The following is a 19,349-nucleotide window of genomic DNA, read 5'->3' on the forward strand; positions in this document are numbered from 1 at the left end:
TGCCAGAGAGTTTATGAGAGGAGAACTTATTTAACATGAGCAATGGCAGCTACAAATAATAAACATGTCACTTAAGGGTGAAGTGGTGACAAAATATTTTTTAAAGAGAAAATAACATAAATCAAAGTAGTTACTTCCATTCAGCATTAAATTATTCTGGAGACCCAAAGCAGTGGTCCGTCCCGGTCATTATCCCAAGCAAAACAGCAACAACATGAACAAACAGAAAATCTGATTGTACATTTACAATGCAGTTCTGTGAAGATGATTCGTACAGGGGTTACTTAAAAAGGGGTGTGTGGGGAGTGATATGAATCAGGGTATCATTGAAAGCTATACAGAATAGAATTAATTTTAGGTCTGAAGGGTGTGTGTGTGTGAGTGTGAGTGTGTGTCTGTGTGTGTGAGTGTGAGTGTATGTTGTGTGTGTGGTATGTGTGTGTGTGGTATGTGTGTGTGTGTGTATGTGTGTCTGTGTGTGTCTGTGCCTGTATGTGTCTGTGTGTGTGTCTGTGTGTGTATATGAGTGTGTGTGTGTCTGTGTGTGTGTGTGTGTGTATGCTGAGATGTGAGATGTGTATGATGAATATGATTGGAATCCTAAAGGTAATAGTCGTCATGCAAACTAAGATACCTTCTGACAAGACAAAGTGTATTCATAAAGAAGAGCGTAGTACTAAGCCTGAGCATGCTTTCTTCTTCCTTCTACTCTTCCTCCAGGGTTTCTTATTGACTTAACCCAATGGAGACTCAGGATATGAGCCTGATTTAGTCCCTATAGGTCAGTCTCTTGGTAGGAGGGAAAAAAATAGAAAGAGGGGCATGAAGAATTAAAGAGAAGACACGCAATATATGTGTTAAGACAAGGGAGCAAAGAGTAGGGACTGAAGAGGTCAAGAGAGTATTTGCAATCAATGAGCATGTGTCTGGAGAGACCCTAGTGCTTCAACAAATACATCACTAGAGTCAGAGAAGTTCAGCGAGGCTACTGACTCTATGAACAGCAAATATACTGTATTTCTACATGCCAGCTAGTTATATCCTGAACATTTAAAAATTTCTATATCTAGTAGCACCAAGATTCAATGCCATGAGTAAAGCCACCAAAAAACATGTATAACATGTATGCCAATAGTAAATATATCAAGAGAACTTAAGATCTAAATGAGTAGCAAACCCTCTTGTTAAAGCTGTTACTTCTCCCCTCCAAAACAAAACAAAACAAAACAACCCAACTGAGACCGAAAGCAACCACCAGAAAACTCCTGTTGATACAGTGGTTCTCAACCTGTGGGTCATAAAACCCTTTGAGGGTTGCATATCAGATGTCCTGCATATCAGATATTTACATTATGATCCAAAACAGTAGCAAAGTTACAGGTATGAAGTAGCAATGAGATAATTTTATGGTTGGGGGTTAGCATGACATGAGTAACTGCATTAAAAGGCCACAGCATTAGGAAGGTTGGTGAGAATTGTCTTATTTTGAAACAATTATGAGTAAATACTCTGAATGATTGAAATACACATCAGCATGCATATTATGGTAATGGTTTTTGGATGGATGAAGGAAATAATCTTTGCCTAATCTCATATTATATACAAAATTGATTAAAGATTGTGGACATAGATGTGAAAGGTAACAAGCAAACAAACTCTGCTTCATTTTACAGACACACACACACACACACACACACACACACACCTGCAAAATAATGTAGGAAGCCATCATCAAATGTGGGTAAAACTTCTAACATAAAACAGTGGAAGTATTAATCACAAAGAAAAATATTGTTACATTTGATGCTATACTTAAGAATTTCTCCTCATCAAAAGATAAGAGCCAGAAGACGAGACAGAGAGTAGAAGGTTATACGAAATGCTTGATTAGTGAACACTCAGGGTCAGAACATATAGAAGCTTGTTGCTAATGAGAACGACGTGAAGCAGTACTGTAGAAAAATAAGTGTTTTACAAATGCTCTGTAAACAGATGGAAAGGCATGCAAATGCCTTGTGGCTAGGAAAAGGCAGGACACTGAATTTAACAAATAGCCATGGCTAAATACAGTGACAACGGTGAACACTGGTAAGGCTAGAACTGGTGGGGGGGGGCAGGGTGCTAATTGCCTCCCTCATGCTAGAAAAGGGAAGCAATCTATTTGGAGCTAAGCAAGCATGTGCTCTACAATCCAGTGAGCAAAGTGTAGAACCAGGAGACATGTACCTCTGAAAGACACGGATGGGGAGGCTCAGAGCAACAAGAGTTTGTAATAACTCCAAATTGGGAATAATCTGCACGCCCACACACACACAAAAAGAATGGATTAGCCATAGTTTTCTACATGGTGAATAGCATTCTACAAGATGAAAATGGATGAACAGCTACACGCAACCGATGGATCCATCCATCCCACAGACATCATTTTGGGCAAAAGAGGTAAGACAAAAACAATACTGGCTATAGATGGTTCAATTCAATGACAGTTCAGAGAGCTCATAGGTCTAAACAAAAGTGTTCCATGACTCTTGTTCAGTAAAATTTTAAAGGAAAGTGAACAGGTTATTGTACAGGTCAAAATAAGGAATTCCTTTTGTGGGAAGTCATGAGGAGGGAGGGTTCTGTGAGGCTGGAGATGTAATTTTTGTTTGAGACAGAGTCTCTCTATGTAGCCCTAGCTGGCTTTGAACTCACAGAGATCTGTCTGCCTCCACCTCCTGAGCACAGACATTATAGATGTGAGCTGCCACACCTAGCTTTGTTCTATACTTTAATACAAAACTCTTGATTGGAAGCTGCGAGTAGGGTTCCATCATGATGACCTGGAGCTGTTCATGGTTTGCTTTGCTCATCCGGCTGCGTACGTGCAGTTTTCCAACAATGAGAAAAGAAGGATTGCTCATTCTCCCAGTCCATACCTGGTCTAGCATGAAATACAGTGGGTCATCTGGCCTTTCATAGACTAGGTTTTCAGTGATCTGCTGAGAAAAAGCACATCGCACCGCAGTTTGGTTTTGAGAGACTTGCAGCCAGTTCTCACTAGGATGTCTCATAGACATTCAAAAGACATCCACCCTGTCTCCTAACACCTTCCCTCCCTCCTTCCCTCCCTCCCTCCCTCCCTCCCTCCCTCCCTCCCTTTCTTCTTAATGATTTATTTATTTTATTTTATGGTCATTGGTGTTTTGCATGCATGTATGTCAGTGTAAGGGTGTCAGATCTTGGAGACACAGACAGTTGTGAGCTGCCATGTGGGTTCTGGGAATTGAACCTGAGTCCTCTGCAAGAGCCATCTCTCTAGCTCCTTACTTTCTTTATTTGGATGAAATCAGGCAAATTAAGATCAAATTTAGAGGGGTCAAAATTTAATAAGTAGCAATGCATTTTTTTAGTTGTTTCCAAGACCAAAGAGTTGGTGGGAAAAGTTTACAGTGTTGTGAGAATTGTGATATAGCTAGATGATCAATTAATAAATTAATCACTCAAAAATAATCAAAGAATGGCCTTTGAATAGAAATAGGGACCATGGGAGCTTTACACATCGTGTTCTGAGATGCTTGACTCTAAAGTGTGATAATAATACTTAGTTTCAGAATTAAATGAGAAAGGATTTATCAGATTGTGACACTAACTGCCAAACTTTTTGCTGTTATTAAATAACTCAGAATGTTATAATAAAGTAAACAAATATCTAATTTGCAGTTAGATAAATTTCAGGAATAATATATTCAATAATATATTCAGGCTTACTTTACCTGTGTCACTTAGTTCTATATCTAATATGTACTTATACAATTAATTGATCAATTAATTGTATAAGTGCTGTAGATCTTATGCATGTGAGGCAAGCATCCTCCCTCTGTGCCACATCACCAACTCCTTCTTACATATTTTTATTAAACAATATACATATTTGATAATTTATTTTAATATCACAATGCATTTATAAGCATTATTTTTATTTAATTTGAAAATTTATAGAATCAGCCTTTTAAAAACTGTAAATTTATTATCAGTGTGTACGTGCATGCATGCGCGCGTGTGTGTGTGTGTGTGCCTCAGCATGTGTGCAGAGGTTAGAGGATGACTTCACAGAGTCAGTTCTCACCTCCCACCTTTACGTGGGCTTTGGAGCTTGAACTCAGATCTTCAAGCACTTTAGATCAAAAGGCGGCTGAGCTACCAAGACAGCCCCAAACCCTGCTGTCTTGAATACATTTCCTTCTTCCTTTTATCACCAACTAGTTCTTTGATTAAAGGCAGAAACCTAGCTGTCCCAACCAAAAGAAGCATTTTAAGAAGGAAACACCAAAGAGCAGGGCTAATAAAATTGATATTCTAAAATCCCTATTTTATATGAGGAGTCTGAGAGCCGTGGAAACTAAGTAATATCCCCCAACTCACAAAGATGTGGCCAACTTGGAGTTTGAATGGTGGAGCTGATGGGGTATGGTATCTGTTCTTTTCTTTATACCAGTGGTCCTCAACCTTCCTAATGCTGCAACCCTTTAACTAAGTTCCTCATGTTATGGTGACTCCCCCAAGCACACAATTATCTTAGTTTCTACATCATAACTGTAATTTTGCTTCTGTTATGCATTGTAATATGAATATCGGTGTTTGATGTTGGTCTTAGATGACCCCTGTGAAAGAGTCACCCCCCCCCCACAAAGGGTCAATGACAACAAGTTGAGAACCAGTGGTCTATACCCTACTTCAAACCTTCCTAGTTTGCATGCTATCATTTGAGGTAAACTCCTCGAATTTTACACCTGCCTCAAACAGTTACTTCATACATACACTGTTATAGATGGATCTGTGCATTTCTTGTCAAATAATAACAATATGAAAAAAGAAATATACCCAGAACAAAGCTCACCACATTAGAGCTGCAATAATCCCTCATAGTTGCATTTTGTTGAAGAACAATCTTTAAAGGAAGCTTGACTTTAAGTCCTGGGGTCAGTGAGATTCATGAACACAGGAACTAGGTGGAACTTGTAATTCTACCACTTCCTTCTAAAGAATGTTGTTCTCAGGTGGTCCTGAGAATGGTCTCCTTTTGAAGACCCTGGTCTAGAAAGCCCCTTAATTTTCTTTTTCACTGATTTTTTTTTTTTACAAACTTGTTTAAAACTAAAAGTTTAATTATTGGTCAAATTATTTTCCAGCAACCACCCTCCATGGCCTCCAGTGCCTTCGATGATGAAACCTCATTGGTGTCATTGGTGTTTCTCAGTTACTCCTTTTTTGGGTAAAAAAACCCTAGAAAACAACATCAACACAACCTACAACACTAATATCTGAAGTAGACTATGTTCCCTTGCCCCGTCCCCACCTTTTTCAGCAAATTTCTTCTACCACACCCCATGACCAAGAAGAAGGTAAAAATGAAGAGATTTACCTGGAATATATGCAGGATGTTGTGTTTCTCCACATAGCGAAGTGCAACATGATAGGGGTCTTCAAAAACGATTGGAGGGAACCGCCATCTGGAACTCTGACTGGATCTTTGAGAACTCCTTCCTTGATCAAATACTGGAGTGGTATCCTGAAATTGAAATATTCCCCCCAAAAGATTTATTAATTTATTTTTTAAATAAATCTGAAAAATTCTTTGCTGTTATCAGTCAGATCCAGATTTGATAAAATTTAACACCAAGAATTAAGAAAGATACTGGCTATACTACTTTCATTGTGTGTGTGTGTGTGTGTGTGTGTGTGTGTGTGTGTGTGTGTGTGTGTGTGAGAGAGAGAGAGAGAGAGAGAGAGAGAAACCTTAAGGTGCCAATGGTTAGTGAAGAAACCACTAACTGCCTACAGACCCTCAGGGCCTGTTCTTTGAGAAACTCAACTCATCCCTAAGCAGTCACTATAAAGCACCTTAAAACTTGAAGGATGCCTTCATTTTTTCTACTTTAAATACTTTCTCTTACACGGGGGTGGGGGGTGGGTTTCCAGTTACCTTCAAATTCCCTTGCTATGGTAGAACCCCAGGGTAGGAAGTGATTTAGTGGTACAGAGTTAGCAATAGAACCAGAAACATTGTTTTCCTAAATCCTGATTCACTGATCCTTCCTGAGTGGCCTGAGGACAGTTAGGAGGCAACACATCTCTTTTGTGTTACATCCTTCCTGAGACCTACTGGTGGCATGTGTTAGTTATATGGGTTTATTTCTCATCTCTGCTCTAGCATAAATCTTTCTATTGGGTAATCTCATTCTCAGACTCATAGGTCCTATCCTGCTTTCCAACCTCCCGGCACATCCCTTTGACCTACAGAAGTGTATTCTGTGGTTTGAATTTTTTCTGGACTGGATGAGTAGTACACTTTAGTTGTGATGGAGGGAAGTTTTTCATGGGAGGTGGAGGTAGTTAATTCAGTATCTTGTGTGTTGTAGGCTTGGATAGTGGTGGCACTTTCTGTTTCCTCTGTAGTTGAAACTTTGGATGGGAGCTCTGCTTCACTATCTTCAAATGTGCAAGGCTGTAATCTTTGGCCAGTTTCTCTGTAGTCGTTGGTGTCAGTTAGTGTTCGGCTCTCGATGTGGGCAAGTGTTTTGTAGTATGAGCGGTAGCCAGCCTGTTTTTCTGTTATATGTTTAACTCGGGTATAGTCCTTTTCTAGATCCTCACTAAGCCTGTGTGGATCACTAGAGTCTTCAGTCCAGTAACCATGTTGGTTGTATTCTTGTTGTTGACTCCTTGCTGATAAATAGTCAGTGCTGGCTGATGGAATCAGGTCATCAAACTCCGAAGTTTCTTGGTCAGTCTGCTCAGACAGCAAAGATTCTTGGCCATCTATCTTGCCAGAGGTTTTCCTCTCTGAATGGCTGGGGAGTTGCTGATTAGGTGGTTGTGAAGTTCTCCTCTCAGATAGTCTGCGCTCTGCCTGCTGGGATGCTCTCCTCTCTGCATGGCCAGGCAATCTGTGCTCGGTTGGCTGCGAAGATCTTTGTTCTGCCTCTTCAGAAGTTCTTCGGCCAGTCTGTCTAGAACCTGCATTGGCTTGGCCGGATACCTTGTCACCAGTTGGCTCAGATGATCCAACCCCAGCATGTTCAGAACCTCTGTGAAGGGCCTGGCCTGCTCCTTCTATGTTGTTCTTCTCGTTATCTGGGGCTCGGGTTGTGTTTTCATGGTTCAAGGATTCATCTGGAGGCTCATCCATTTTCTGCTGCACCTCTGACTGGCCTCAGTTGCCAGGTACTTTGGGTGGGGCCTGGGCTTGGTTGTCTAGGCAGCCTTCCATGACATTGTGATTCTGTTGGGCTTTGTTGCACCTCTGCTGTGGCAGCCCAAAGTAGGTGGATGAATCTGGCTGATAACTTAGCAACACTCACTCTCACAAAGGAAGACTGCCAATGGACGAGCAAGTATGAGCAAGAGCTGGGATTCTGTCTCTGGACAAGAGGTGAATCCCATAGGTGGGCCATCTGGATTCTCCATCACAGTCTATGAGGCCTCATGGTTTTCACTGGTGCCTAGAGATGTTCTTTTCTTTGTATTGTTCTCTGTTAATTGTTTTGTCTTGTTTTCCAGGCAGGTTCAGGCAGCGTGGGGGCCAAGCTCTCTCAGGAACCATTCTTTTAACTGCCTCACCAATAACATGTGTCTCCCACACCTGAGAGGGTAGGCTACTATTGTCATTAAATTAAATTCTCACTGTTTTAGGGTTGGACTTTGCCTTGTTACTGTCATGCTGTGTGGCATTTGAGGCCTTTCTTGCTGAGTTAGATGGATGATTTATGGCTGAAGTAACAACAGGAAGATCCAGTGAGAACAGGTTCTACAACCGCCACCTGTCTAGTGGTCTCACAGCAGAACAGTGTTAGTGAGAGAAGGCCAAACCAAGTTCCACTGTGTGGGCACATAACAGAAGAGAGCCTGACAAATAAAGAAGGTGCACTTGTTAGTGGTGGTCAGTGGCCAGCAGGTTTTAAGGTTTTCACCCCTCCTCTGAAGTAAACCTTAAATAATGCACGTGGGAGGTCAGGCAATCTTATACAGAAGTTTAATTGCATTTAACAATTAGAGAAGAGATTTAAAGTTTAAAGGTCAGTAGTTGGGGGTCAATCTGTGGAGGGAGTGGGCCAGCTCCATATATTCAGGCTCAGAGAGGGAACTTCAGGGACACTGAGATGAAGCCATGTATCAACAACTGCCTAAAACAGAGAAGTGGCTCCCAAAGTGTTCATTGAATGAAAATTTATAAATGATCTGCCATATTTATTTAAGACCCATATGAAAGAAATGGATGCCATGTTTAGCATATATAGGTGATAAACTGTCTTATAACTTGCATCTTCTAAAAGGTAGTCTGTATCTCTGCTGTTCCATTTAAATATTACCATCCTAGCAAAAAGACCATAAATAAAACATTTCAATATTAAAGATATACCTTTCATTAATACATGCCTACATATGTCATTATATCTATTGGTGTGTATTCATAATACAATATGATTGTTAATCTGGTATCTTTCTTGTAGTACAGGTATTTGTAGCCAGAGATCTTTCTTTGCTGCTGTTCTTAACACATCTGATAGCTTTCTTGTGTGTTGTGTTATATTGTGTTTTTACCCATCTCAAAGCTCTTCCTCATGTCCCTTTAGGAATTCTGCATGGCCAAAGTGTCTAGAAATATTCATGAGTTTTCAAGTTTTCTTGATTAATCCCTGGTTTCACCCTTAGGTGTTCTGAGAGAAGTCTTTGCATGACACGATCTTTTCTCATGTGTAGAGGCTTGCTTCATGTCCTAACATACTGTGGTCTAAGGAAGTGGGCCACGAGTAGAGTGTGTGTCTGCTCTTGTTGGGTAGAATGGTTTTCCTGGGTTAGGTGTTTCTTTCCTTATGTTGTTTGTGACCTGCAGTTTCTTGTTGACTAGTCTAAATAGTATGTTATTGAAAGTAAGATATTGACATCTCTAACTGCTTTTGTAAAATTGCCTTCTCCTCCTTCATATCTTAGATTAGATTGTTTCATGTTTTGAAGCCAACGAGACTCCATAAAACAAATAATGTATGATTTACTATTCCTCTATCATTGTATTTAGCTTACAGTCTTATCAGTGTGTAAAATACTTGTCTATTATAACAGTTTATGACCTAAGCTTTATTTTACTTTGTCTGATATTAACATAGCAAGCAAGCTCTCTTTGCTCACAGTTTGTATGCTGTGTCTTTTCAGATATCTTCACTTTTTAAAAAAGATTTATTTATTTATTATATGTAAGTACACTATAGCTGTCTTCAGACACCCCAGAAGAGATTCAGTTATCATTACAGATGGTTGTGAGCCACCATGTGGTTGCTGGGATTTGAACTCAGGGCCTTTGGAAGAGCAGTCAGTGCTCTTAACCACTGAGCCATCTCTCCAGCCCCAGACACCTTCACTTTTAACACTTTGCAGTATTAGAACTAAGAAGAGTCTCTGGTAGACAGATTACTGTTGTGTCCGGCCAGCAGACCACAACCTGGGTTCTAGCCTGGAAAGGCATTTTGGAAACCTGGAAGAGAAGAGGGGCTAGGTGGTGAGAGAAAGGAATGTAGCCAAGACAGTTATTCTGATCAAGGCTCAAATTTTATTGTTGCGACACTAGTTATGAAGGAAGGGGGAGGGGACCCGATTCCCGCCGAATAATCTCTGGTCCAGTAGAAAGGTGCACGTGTGTGGCTCCGCAGGTTCTAGCAGTGGGTGTGGCAGAACGAATGAGCAGGAAGCTCCACCCCTGAGCAAGCAGGTTTCAGGCTGGGGGAGGGGAGACTACATTTCCTCCCTTTTATTAACAAAATTTAAAAAAAGAAAAAGCTGGCCTGAGGGGGGGAAAATTATCTATGCTCAATAGTTCTGCCTGGAATCTAGGGCTAAAGAAAAAACCTGCTTTCGTGGGATTCCTTAACTTTTCTTATGGTAAACTGTATCTGGCTAAGACTGTCCTTTCTTATCTTAGTAAACAACTAACTGAAAAGCCTGGAGTTGTAGGCTCTGACTTTATAATGCTAATTAGTACTTGGTAGGTAACTTTCTAGTTGAATTTTAAGTAGGGCATTGGAACTCTGGCTAAGTTTGACTGAACAAATGTGAAATACACTATAATAAGAATAACACTAAGTTAATATTCCTCCGCATTTTTGGATGATAGGTGGGAAACAGGGAGAAGGGGTTCGGCCGGCTCTGTAGTACAAGGCCAATTGGCTTTTTTATTTAGGTGGGAGGCAGTGAAGGGCTTGCCCTTTCAATAGTACGTCTCCAATCTCTCTCCCCCCTATTAATTAAGTTAAATAAGGCAACGCTTAACTGAGGTGACCAAATGATTTTCTCATCCGTAGATGAGTGGGCCTTTAACCTTGGCTTGGGTGGACATTGACCTGATTTCTCCCGTGGGTACTGATAAGACCCACACCTGTGGCTCTTGGTATCTTTTGGGGAGGGGGAGGCAGAGCCGAAAAACATTTTTGATTTTTAGCCAAAATTTGATACCAACCTCTTTTAAACCGGGTTTATCTCACAGGAAACTCAGAAATGGTCAAGCTGGACCTTCCCCTGCAGTGCTCTCTGCACCAAGCGGTGCCCATACTGAATTTGTATGATTACAAACCAGTATGCACAGTTCTGAGTGCTGTGCAGCTCCTAAAGGAGAATTATCAACCTCAGATTTAGTAAGGCCTAAGCAATAATTATGTCATTAGTAACACCACGACTTGTGGCTAAAATAGAAGCTGGAAGTCGTTTCTCTTCATCCCTGTTTTTTTTTACAGCCTAAGGAGCTAAGGACACCTTGCAGTAACAGCAAGGGTGAAAAGCCAGAGGTCAGCTAAGGGACTAAGCCTGTCTATCAAAATAAAAAACAATCTTTATTAATATAGAAATATCTACTTTTCTAGCCCTCTTGGTAAACCTAATTTTTAACTCAGACTGAAAGCCACGTGTTGGAAATGTCCTTGGAAAGGAGATAACAGCAGCCACCTGTGTGCTCTAGGGGGGCGGGGATGCACATCCACTGGTCCGCCTCGAGAATGTTGATTTACCTGCTTGAAAGACAAAATCTCAACAGTGAGAAAGTAGGAAAGCAGAACTTCTTTTGGGGAAGTCCAGGTACTTTATTTAAATGCAAATTGTAAAGCTGAGGCTAGTCTCCGGCCTCCTGTCGGGAGCTGGCTTCGAGAGTAGCTTTTTTCGGAGCCTGAGTCCTCAAGCCGACTTTTAAGCAAAAGAGGAATTTTAGTCCTCAAGGTGATACTTTAGAAGATTTAGAATCTGTGTTTATCTGACAAATTAATCTATCTGGCAGCCACCGCGCTCTATCTTCATCTCGTGAAAAAACACAAACTGAGCCCCTACCCCAAATTAGAACTGGATCTGGACCCTTCCATTTGTTAGTCAGGGGGTCCTTTGATTTTACCAATGTATTAAGTGACCAATTGCTCTTTAATAGCTTTTTTCACTAGCTGTAAGGCCAGCAATCCTTCTGAGGTTAGGGATCTAGGGGGAGTGGGGGATGTGCTCTGAATTAACTTTGTTAGGTAATTTAGAATATAGGAATCTCTAACATTGGACTGAATATTAGACCAGTCTAAGATTGAGTTAGAATGGCTGGTCACACTGAAGAAAAGAGAAAAATCATTATGACTCTATCAAATGACTAATTTTACTAAGTCTGAATATACAGTCTCTGATGTACTATTGCCATAAAGTTAAAAGGCTAGAAGCTAGTCTAAACTGGAAAAATGACAAGTAAGGATGGATCTAAAACATGAATTTAATTTAGTTTTTTAGTCAATTTAATCAGGACATGAGTCAACTTACCTACTAGCTCGTCACACGAATTTACTAATATGTTTCTGCAGCGTTTTGTGGAGAAAACCTGTTTTTCCCTTTTCTAATAAGGTAGCTGTTTTAGGATCAATCTATACGCCAATAAGTCGATCCCTTTAAGATACTATAAAGCATTTATTAAACTCTTTGACATTAAAATATTAGATTTTGAAAATAAAGGTAAGACTTAAATAGTGTGCATGGGAATGCACTAAATAGTATGCACGGGAATACAATTTTTCTCTTTTTTTGTCTTTTAAGAAGTTAAAGTTTTAAAATTTTACAATACCTAAACTTTTGAATTAATAACTAGTTAACCAAATATTTTAAATACTTGGCTGTAAAGGGGCAGTGACTAATTGCACTTTTAATCAATTTTCTTAAGGAGCAGTTGTAACTAGAAGGCTTATAAAGTTATTAAGAGTCACATGTGCATAATTTATTTATTTATTAACTAGAAATATGCATAAGCAATTGTAAATTTGAGAATTAATAGTATCTGAGGGATGAACAATTTAAGCAATTGCGAGCTCAGAGATATGGCATTGACTATTAATATACAAATTAAGGTTTGATTGTTCAGCATTTTAAAACACCATCTACAGCACACAACTAGATCATCTGTGCTGGAACAGGGGAAACTGTGTCTTAAGACTTCGCCCCACAGAAGCTAGTTGGGCCCACGTGGGCCAACGATCGGCTGGGAGGATGAGAAAAATGACTTTACAATAATGTTTTCTTTTTGGCCAAAGAATTGTTTTGGGCACAACCAATTTTTAATTACCAATTAGTAACAATTATAAAAGCTTTCTTTATTTTTTGTAAAATCTTTTGTAGTAAACTAAAGCCCTAAGTAATAAAAGGATATTGTCTCTGAATCTTTTGGGTGAGAGCAAGGATTTAAGGTAAACTTTAAGAAGCATTAGTTAATAAAATACTTTTCACTTAGGAAACAATATACACTGAAAGATTAAAACTCTTGGCTTCTTGTATAGAAGCAGAAACAATAAATTTTTTTTTTTAACATAATGTAAAGTTACATTAGCCATACCTAGAGGCAGAATTTTCTAGTGATTACAGTTCACTAGAAGCAAAAACTCTTTGAATTAAAGCATTATTTTAAACATCTGAATAGATCTGTAACACTGTTAAAAAGAAATTCTCTTGAACACAGGGAAAAAACTTTCTCAGGCACTGTTTGCAAAACAAAAGAAAGGCCACAAGCCGCTCTGGGGCTGCCCAGAGCCATGTATTGACTCAAATGTAAAATACTTTTTAATCTGAGCATCCTGGCCCTCCTGTAATAAGGACCGATTTTAGAGAAACAATATAACTGTCTACGCCTCTAAATTTTGATACTCTTTCTTAAGATGACTTACAGTTAAAACATTCTTCACAACTTTAGTGTTGTGAAAAAATTGCCCGTACTGCAGTTTCCTGCCAGGCAGCAACTATAACCAAACTGTTTGTCTAATCTATTCACAAAGACAAATATAACTAGATAACTCTGTCACAGTTTTGTATGAAGTGAGCTGTATGAGCGCTCTCATAAGATGATTACTCTTGTAATTATCTTAATTACAGTATACAGGTGAATTAAAGATCTTAAATTTGAAATCAAACTGCAAGCTGCAGTCAATGGAACAATAGCAGTTTTAACCATAATTTTTAAGTTTTTTTGTGCAAGGTTAGGATAATACCTATAACCTTGGGAAAGCAAAACCCAAGTTTAAAACAATTTATTATCTTTAAAATCAATATTAGAAGCATTACTATCATATTACAAAGTTTGGATGTCAATTAATACCTATGAATACCTATTAAAGCAAGCTTTAATGCTTTAATAAAAAGACATTGCTTTAAATCTTATCTTAAATTTTACTATTTAGGATACGAACTATATTAATTATTACCTAAACTAGAAATATCTTTAGAGACCCAGCCTCTTGGCCTGCTTTATGCCATGTGTCGGACGGACTCTAAACTTGAGTTATCAAATTTAACACTAACCATCTGTAGCAATGTAACAATTATTAATCTTAACCAACAACTTATGAGCTGAATGTGAAGACACTCAGAGCACATTACCAATAAAAAAGAACCAAATGAAGCAGTTACATTTAGACCAATCAGAGAATAATAATTTTTGTAGCTACAATCATAGAATAAAAAACACTTTACCATTGTCAAACACATTAATCATGAACCATTTATTAGCTTTTTTACTCTGAAACTAAGAGGCTGTGCACTTGCCCTTATTTCTTAAAAGGGACAGTTTTTCCAGCAGGGGCCCTCCCGCCATGTGTCTGATTCCTGGCTGAAACACGTGGCAGCTCTCGGCTTTGCAGATAAAGTTTTTTATACCATCTTTATTATCCAACATAAAACATAGAACATTCATTCATACAGACTGGACACGAACATACATGAATTGAACATGAGAACAGATTGGTGCACCGGACATTAGACAAGACACAAAAGGGAACAGAGTACTCCTGCTATAAGGCCCAGAGAGAAATTTCTCTCTGCTTTTTGGGACATTTTCCTCCCTTATGATGCATTTTTTATTAACTGGGGCAATCCGCCTATTCCTTTTAATAAACCCTTTCTTTTCTCACGCCTCATGTAGCTTCAGAGAGCTACGGCCTACCGCCTATTACCCAGCTCCTCACTGCTGAACCTAAGTGAACCAGCGCTCGGGTTTAACATTGTCTCAGCTTAGCCCATACCTTCTCCGGTATGAATTTCCTTTATACTTTATTTTATGGAGCTCCGAACCAGCAACGTCTCTTCCAAAAATCCTTTGCCGTTTCTCAGTCCCGCGTTGGTTCACCAATTGTTGTGTCCGGCCAGCAGACCACAACCTGGGTTCTAGCCTGGAAAGGCATTTTGGAAACCTGGAAGAGAAGAGGGGCTAGGTGGCAAGAGAAAGGAATGTAGCCAAGACAGTTATTCTGATCAAGGCTCAAATTTTATTGTTGCAACACTAGTTATGAAGGAAGGGGGAGGGGACCCGATTCCCGCCGAATAATCTCTGGTCCAGTAGAAAGGTGCACGTGTGTGGCTCCGCAGGTTCTAGCAGTGGGCGTGGCAGAACGAATGAGCAGGAAGCTCCACCCCTGAGCAAGCAGGTTTCAGGCTGGGGGAGGGGAGACTACAGATTACAATTGGATCAGTTTTTCTAAAGTGTATTCTGATGAACTTTCTTTCACTGGAAGAGTTTAGTCCATTTTATGTTTAAATTGGTCATGAGTGAGGAGTATGGACTGTCATATCCTTAACTGCTCTGTTACTGCACTTAGGTTGATTCTTTCGGTGTGTTACCATATTAATACCCTTATTTTGTTCCTTTTGTGACTCTAATTTTTCTTTTTGGTGGTTATCAGGGATTACAATTAAATCTTAAACTCATATCAGCCATCCACTGCTGTACAGTTATTAATGTGCACGTGTTGAATCACTCCTCATCCCTGGAATGAAATCAAGTAGGTTACAATCCACCATCACTTTCCTGTGGTCTTGAGATGTACAAGGATACTTTAGAGAGTATTTTGTTGAAATTCATCGGGGATATTGGCTTAATGGTTGTTTTTCATTTCATTGTCTCCTTACTTGATTTGGGTACTAGGGACAGTACTGGCTTTGTAAATGTAGTGTGGAAATTTTCGTTCCCTTTTTAACAGAACAGTATGAGAAGAATTTGTGTTAACACTTTCTTGTTTATCAATACATTTTAATTGAAAACGATTTTATACAATATATTCTGATTACAGTTTCTTCTCCTCCAATTCCCCATAGATCTTCCCCACTAGCCCAGCTCCATGCTTTAGAAAACAAATAAATAAACCCCCCAAATAAAACAGAATTAAAAAAAACAAAGAAAAAGACACAAGAAACATATCATGAAAACACAAAAATGGAAACTGTCCTATACAAGCAAAAGGCCAGTAAGCCAGAGTATGTCCAAACAAAGCAATATGATATATATATATATATAAAAGAGACTACAACAATATCATTGAGTTTGTTTTGTGTGAGCCATCTACTGCTAGACAGGAGGGCTGCCTTTAAGTGTGGTTAATATACCCATTGATACTCCATTGCAGAAACTTGATTTTTCCTTTATAAGCAGATGCCAATTGGAGATCGTTTCTTGCATAGAGACAGGAGCTTATGCTCACTTCCTCATCTCAGTGGTGGGACAGCATCTGGCTTGAACCTGTGCAGACCCTAGCATTCTGCCATAGTATCTCTGAGTTCATATACATTAGCACATTCTTGAAGATTTGGTATGATTTTGTATTAAATTCATCTGGTTTTTTTTAGATGGGAAACTATCAGTCATATTACTTGTTACGGATCTATTTAACTTGCTTATATACTCACTTTTTAATTAGATTCATTCCATTTTTTTAAAAAAATGTGTTTTGCCTGCACACATGTTTGTGCACTACTTGCATGTCTGGTGCCCATGAAGGTTAGAAGAGGACATTGGCTCCCCTAGAGCTAGAATTACAGACAGTTGTGGACCACCATGTGGGTGCTGGGAGTCAAAATCAGGTCCTCCTTCAGAGCAAGGAAAATGCTTAACCACTCAGCTCCAGCCCTATGCATATATATATATATGTATATATATGTATATATATATTATGTATGATGTGATGGTTTGTACATCTGGAAGTGTGGCCTTGTTGGAATAGGTGTGACTTGGTTGGAATGGGTGTGTCACTGTGGGTGTGGGCATAAGATCCTCACCCTAGTTGCCTGGAAGTCAGTCTTCCACTAGCAGCCTTTGGATGAAGACGTAGAACTCTCAGCTCTGCCTGTGCCATGCCTGCCTGGATGCTGCCATGCTTCCACCTTGATGATAATGGACTGAACCTCTGAACCTGTAAGCCAGCCCCAAGTAAGTCTTTCTTTCTTTCTTTCTTTCTTTCTTTCTTTCTTTCTTTCTTTCTTTCTTTCTTTCTTTCTTTCTTTCTTTCTTTCTTTCTTTCTTCTTTCCATTTTTTATTAGGTATTTAGCTCATTTACATTTCCAATGCTATACCAAAAGTCCCCTATACCCACCCACCCCCACTCCCCTACCCACCCACTCCCCCTTTTTGGCCCTGGCATTCCCCTGTTCTGGGGCATATAAAGTTTGTGTGTCCAATGGGCCTCTCTTTCCAGTGATGGCCGACTAGGCCATCTTTTGATACATATGCAGCTAGAGTCAAGAGCTCCGGGGTACTGGTTAGTTCATAGTGTTGTTCCACCTATAGGGTTGTAGATCCCTTTAGCTCCTTGGGTACTTTCTCTAGCTCCTCCATTGGGAGCCCTGTGATCCATGCATTAGCTGACTGTGGGCATCCACTTCTGTGTTTGCTAGGCCCCGGCATAGTCTCACAAGAGACAGCTACATCTGGGTCCTTTCGATAAAATCTTGCTAGTGTATGCAATGGTGTCAGCGTTTGGATGCTGATTATGGGGTGGATCCCTGGATAAGGCAGTCTCTACATGGTCCATCCTTTCATCTCAGCTCCAAACTTTGTCTCTGTAACTCCTTCCAAGGGTGTTTTGTTCCCACTTCTAAGGAGGGGCATAGTGTCCACACTTCAGTCTTCATTTTTCTTGAGTTTCATGTGTTTAGGAAATTGTATCTTATATCTTGGGTATCCTAGGTTTTGGGCTAATATCCACTTATCAGTGAGTACATATTGTGTGAGTTCCTTTGTGAATGTGTTACCTCACTCAGGATGATGCCCTCCAGGTCCATCCATTTGGCTAGGAATTTCATAAATTCATTCTTTTTAATAGCTGAGTAGTACTCCATTGTGTAGATGTACCACATTTTCTGTATCCATTCCTCTGTTGAGGGGCATCTGGGTTCTTTCCAGCTTCTGGCTATTATAAATAAGGCTGCTATGAACATAGTGGAGCATGTGTCCTTCTTACCAGTTGGGGCATCTTCTGGATATATGCCCAGGAGAGGTATTGCTGGATCCTTCGGTAGTACTATGTCCAATTTTCGGGGGAACCGCCAGACTGATTTCCAGAGTGGTTGTACAAGCCTGCAATCCCACCAACAATGGAGGAGTGTTCCTCTTTCTCCACATCCTCGCCAGCATCTGCTGTCACCTGAATTTTTGATCTTAGACATTCTGACTGGTGTGAGGTGGAATCTCAGGGTTGTTTTGATTTGCATTTCCCTGATGATTAAGGATGTTGAACATTTTTTCAGGTGCTTCTCTGCCATTCGGTATTCCTCAGGTGAGAATTCTTTGTTCAGTTCTGAGCCCCATTTTTAAATGGGGTTGTTTGATTTTCTGAAGTCCACCTTCTTGAGTTCTTTATATATGTTGGATATTAGTCCCCTATCTGATTTAGGATAGGTAAAGATCCTTTCCCAATCTGTTGGTGGTCTCTTTGTCTTATTGACGGTGTCTTTTGCCTTGCAGAAACTTTGGAGTTTCATTAGGTCCCATTTGTCAATTCTCGATCTTACAGCACAAGCCATTGCTGTTCTGTTCAGGAATTTTTCCCCTGTGCCCATATCTTCAAAGCTTTTCCCCACTTTCTCCTCTATAAGTTTCAGTGTCTCTGGTTTTATGTGAAGTTCTTTGATCCATTTAGATTTGACCTTAGTACAAGGAGATAAGTATGGATCGATTCGCATTCTTCTACATGATAACAACCAGTTGTGCCAGCACCATTTGTTGAAAATGCTGTCTTTCTTCCACTGGATGGTTTTAGCTCCCTTGTCGAAGATCAAGTGACCATAGGTGTGTGGGTTCATTTCTGGGTCTTCAATTCTATTCCATTGGTCTACTTGTCTGTCTCTATACCAGTACCATGCAGTTTTTACCACAATTGCTCTGTAGTAAAGCTTTAGGTCAGGCATGGTGATTCCACCAGAGGTTCTTTTATCCTTGAGAAGAGTTTTTGCTATCCTAGGTTTTTTGTTATTCCAGATGAATTTGCAAATTGCTCCTTCTAATTCGTTGAAGAATTGAGTTGGAATTTTGATGGGGATTGCATTGAATCTGTAGATTGCTTTTGGCAAGATAGCCATTTTTACAATATTGATCCTGCCAATCCATGAGCATGGGAGATCTTTCCATCTTCTGAGATCTTCTTTAATTTCTTTCTTCAGAGACTTGAAGTTTTTATCATACAGATCTTTCACTTCCTTAGTTAGAGTCACGCCGAGATATTTTATATTATTTGTGACTATTGAGAAGGGTGTTGTTTCCCTAATTTCTTTCTCAGCCTGTTTATTCTTTGTGTAGAGAAAGGCCATTGACTTGTTTGAGTTAATTTTATATCCAGCTACTTCACCGAAGCTGTTTATCAGGTTTAGGAGTTCTCTGGTGGAATTTTTAGGGTCACTTATATATACTATCATATCATCTGCAAAAAGTGATATTTTGACTTCCTCCTTTCCAATTTGTATCCCCTTGATCTCCTTTTGTTGTCGAATTGCTCTGGCTAATACTTCAAGTACTATGTTGAAAAGGTAGGGAGAAAGTGGGCAGCCTTGTCTAGTC

The 19,349-nt window shown here is 39.7% G+C and overlaps 1 protein-coding gene and 1 long non-coding RNA gene across 9 annotated transcripts in view; one reads left to right on the top strand and one right to left on the bottom strand.

Annotated features, from left to right (window-relative positions):
* Tex55 (testis expressed 55) overlaps positions 1–7,198 on the bottom strand; it is a 16,569-nt gene extending 9,371 nt beyond the window's left edge. Inside the window, exons 1-3 of one of the 3 annotated variants that reach the window (XM_006522675.2) lie at positions 6,281–7,198; positions 5,405–5,551; positions 2,919–2,978 (exon numbers count right to left, since the gene is read on the bottom strand). In XM_006522675.2, the coding sequence (XP_006522738.1) occupies positions 2,919–2,978; positions 5,405–5,551; positions 6,281–7,171 (1,098 nt within the window). In that variant the 5' untranslated portion in view covers positions 7,172–7,198. Of the gene's footprint in view, positions 1–2,918; positions 2,982–5,404; positions 5,552–6,280 lie in introns of all 3 variants that reach the window. The other 2 variants (NM_029042.1, XM_006522676.2) reach the window with 2 other exon arrangements.
* A 91-nt stretch (positions 7,199–7,289) lies between these two features.
* The window catches only part of Gm15802, a 46,850-nt gene continuing 34,790 nt past the window's right edge, over positions 7,290–19,349 (top strand). For 5 of the 6 annotated variants that reach the window (XR_876078.1, XR_876075.1, XR_876077.1 and 2 more), the window contains exons 1-2: positions 7,290–7,414; positions 7,543–7,632. This is a non-coding gene — a long non-coding RNA (predicted gene 15802). Of the gene's footprint in view, positions 7,428–7,542; positions 7,633–19,349 lie in introns of all 6 variants that reach the window. The other variant, XR_876079.1, reaches the window with a different exon arrangement.

This window comes from Mus musculus, chromosome 16 (assembly GCF_000001635.26).
Source record: "Mus musculus strain C57BL/6J chromosome 16, GRCm38.p6 C57BL/6J".
Taxonomy (NCBI): domain Eukaryota; kingdom Metazoa; phylum Chordata; class Mammalia; order Rodentia; family Muridae; genus Mus; species Mus musculus.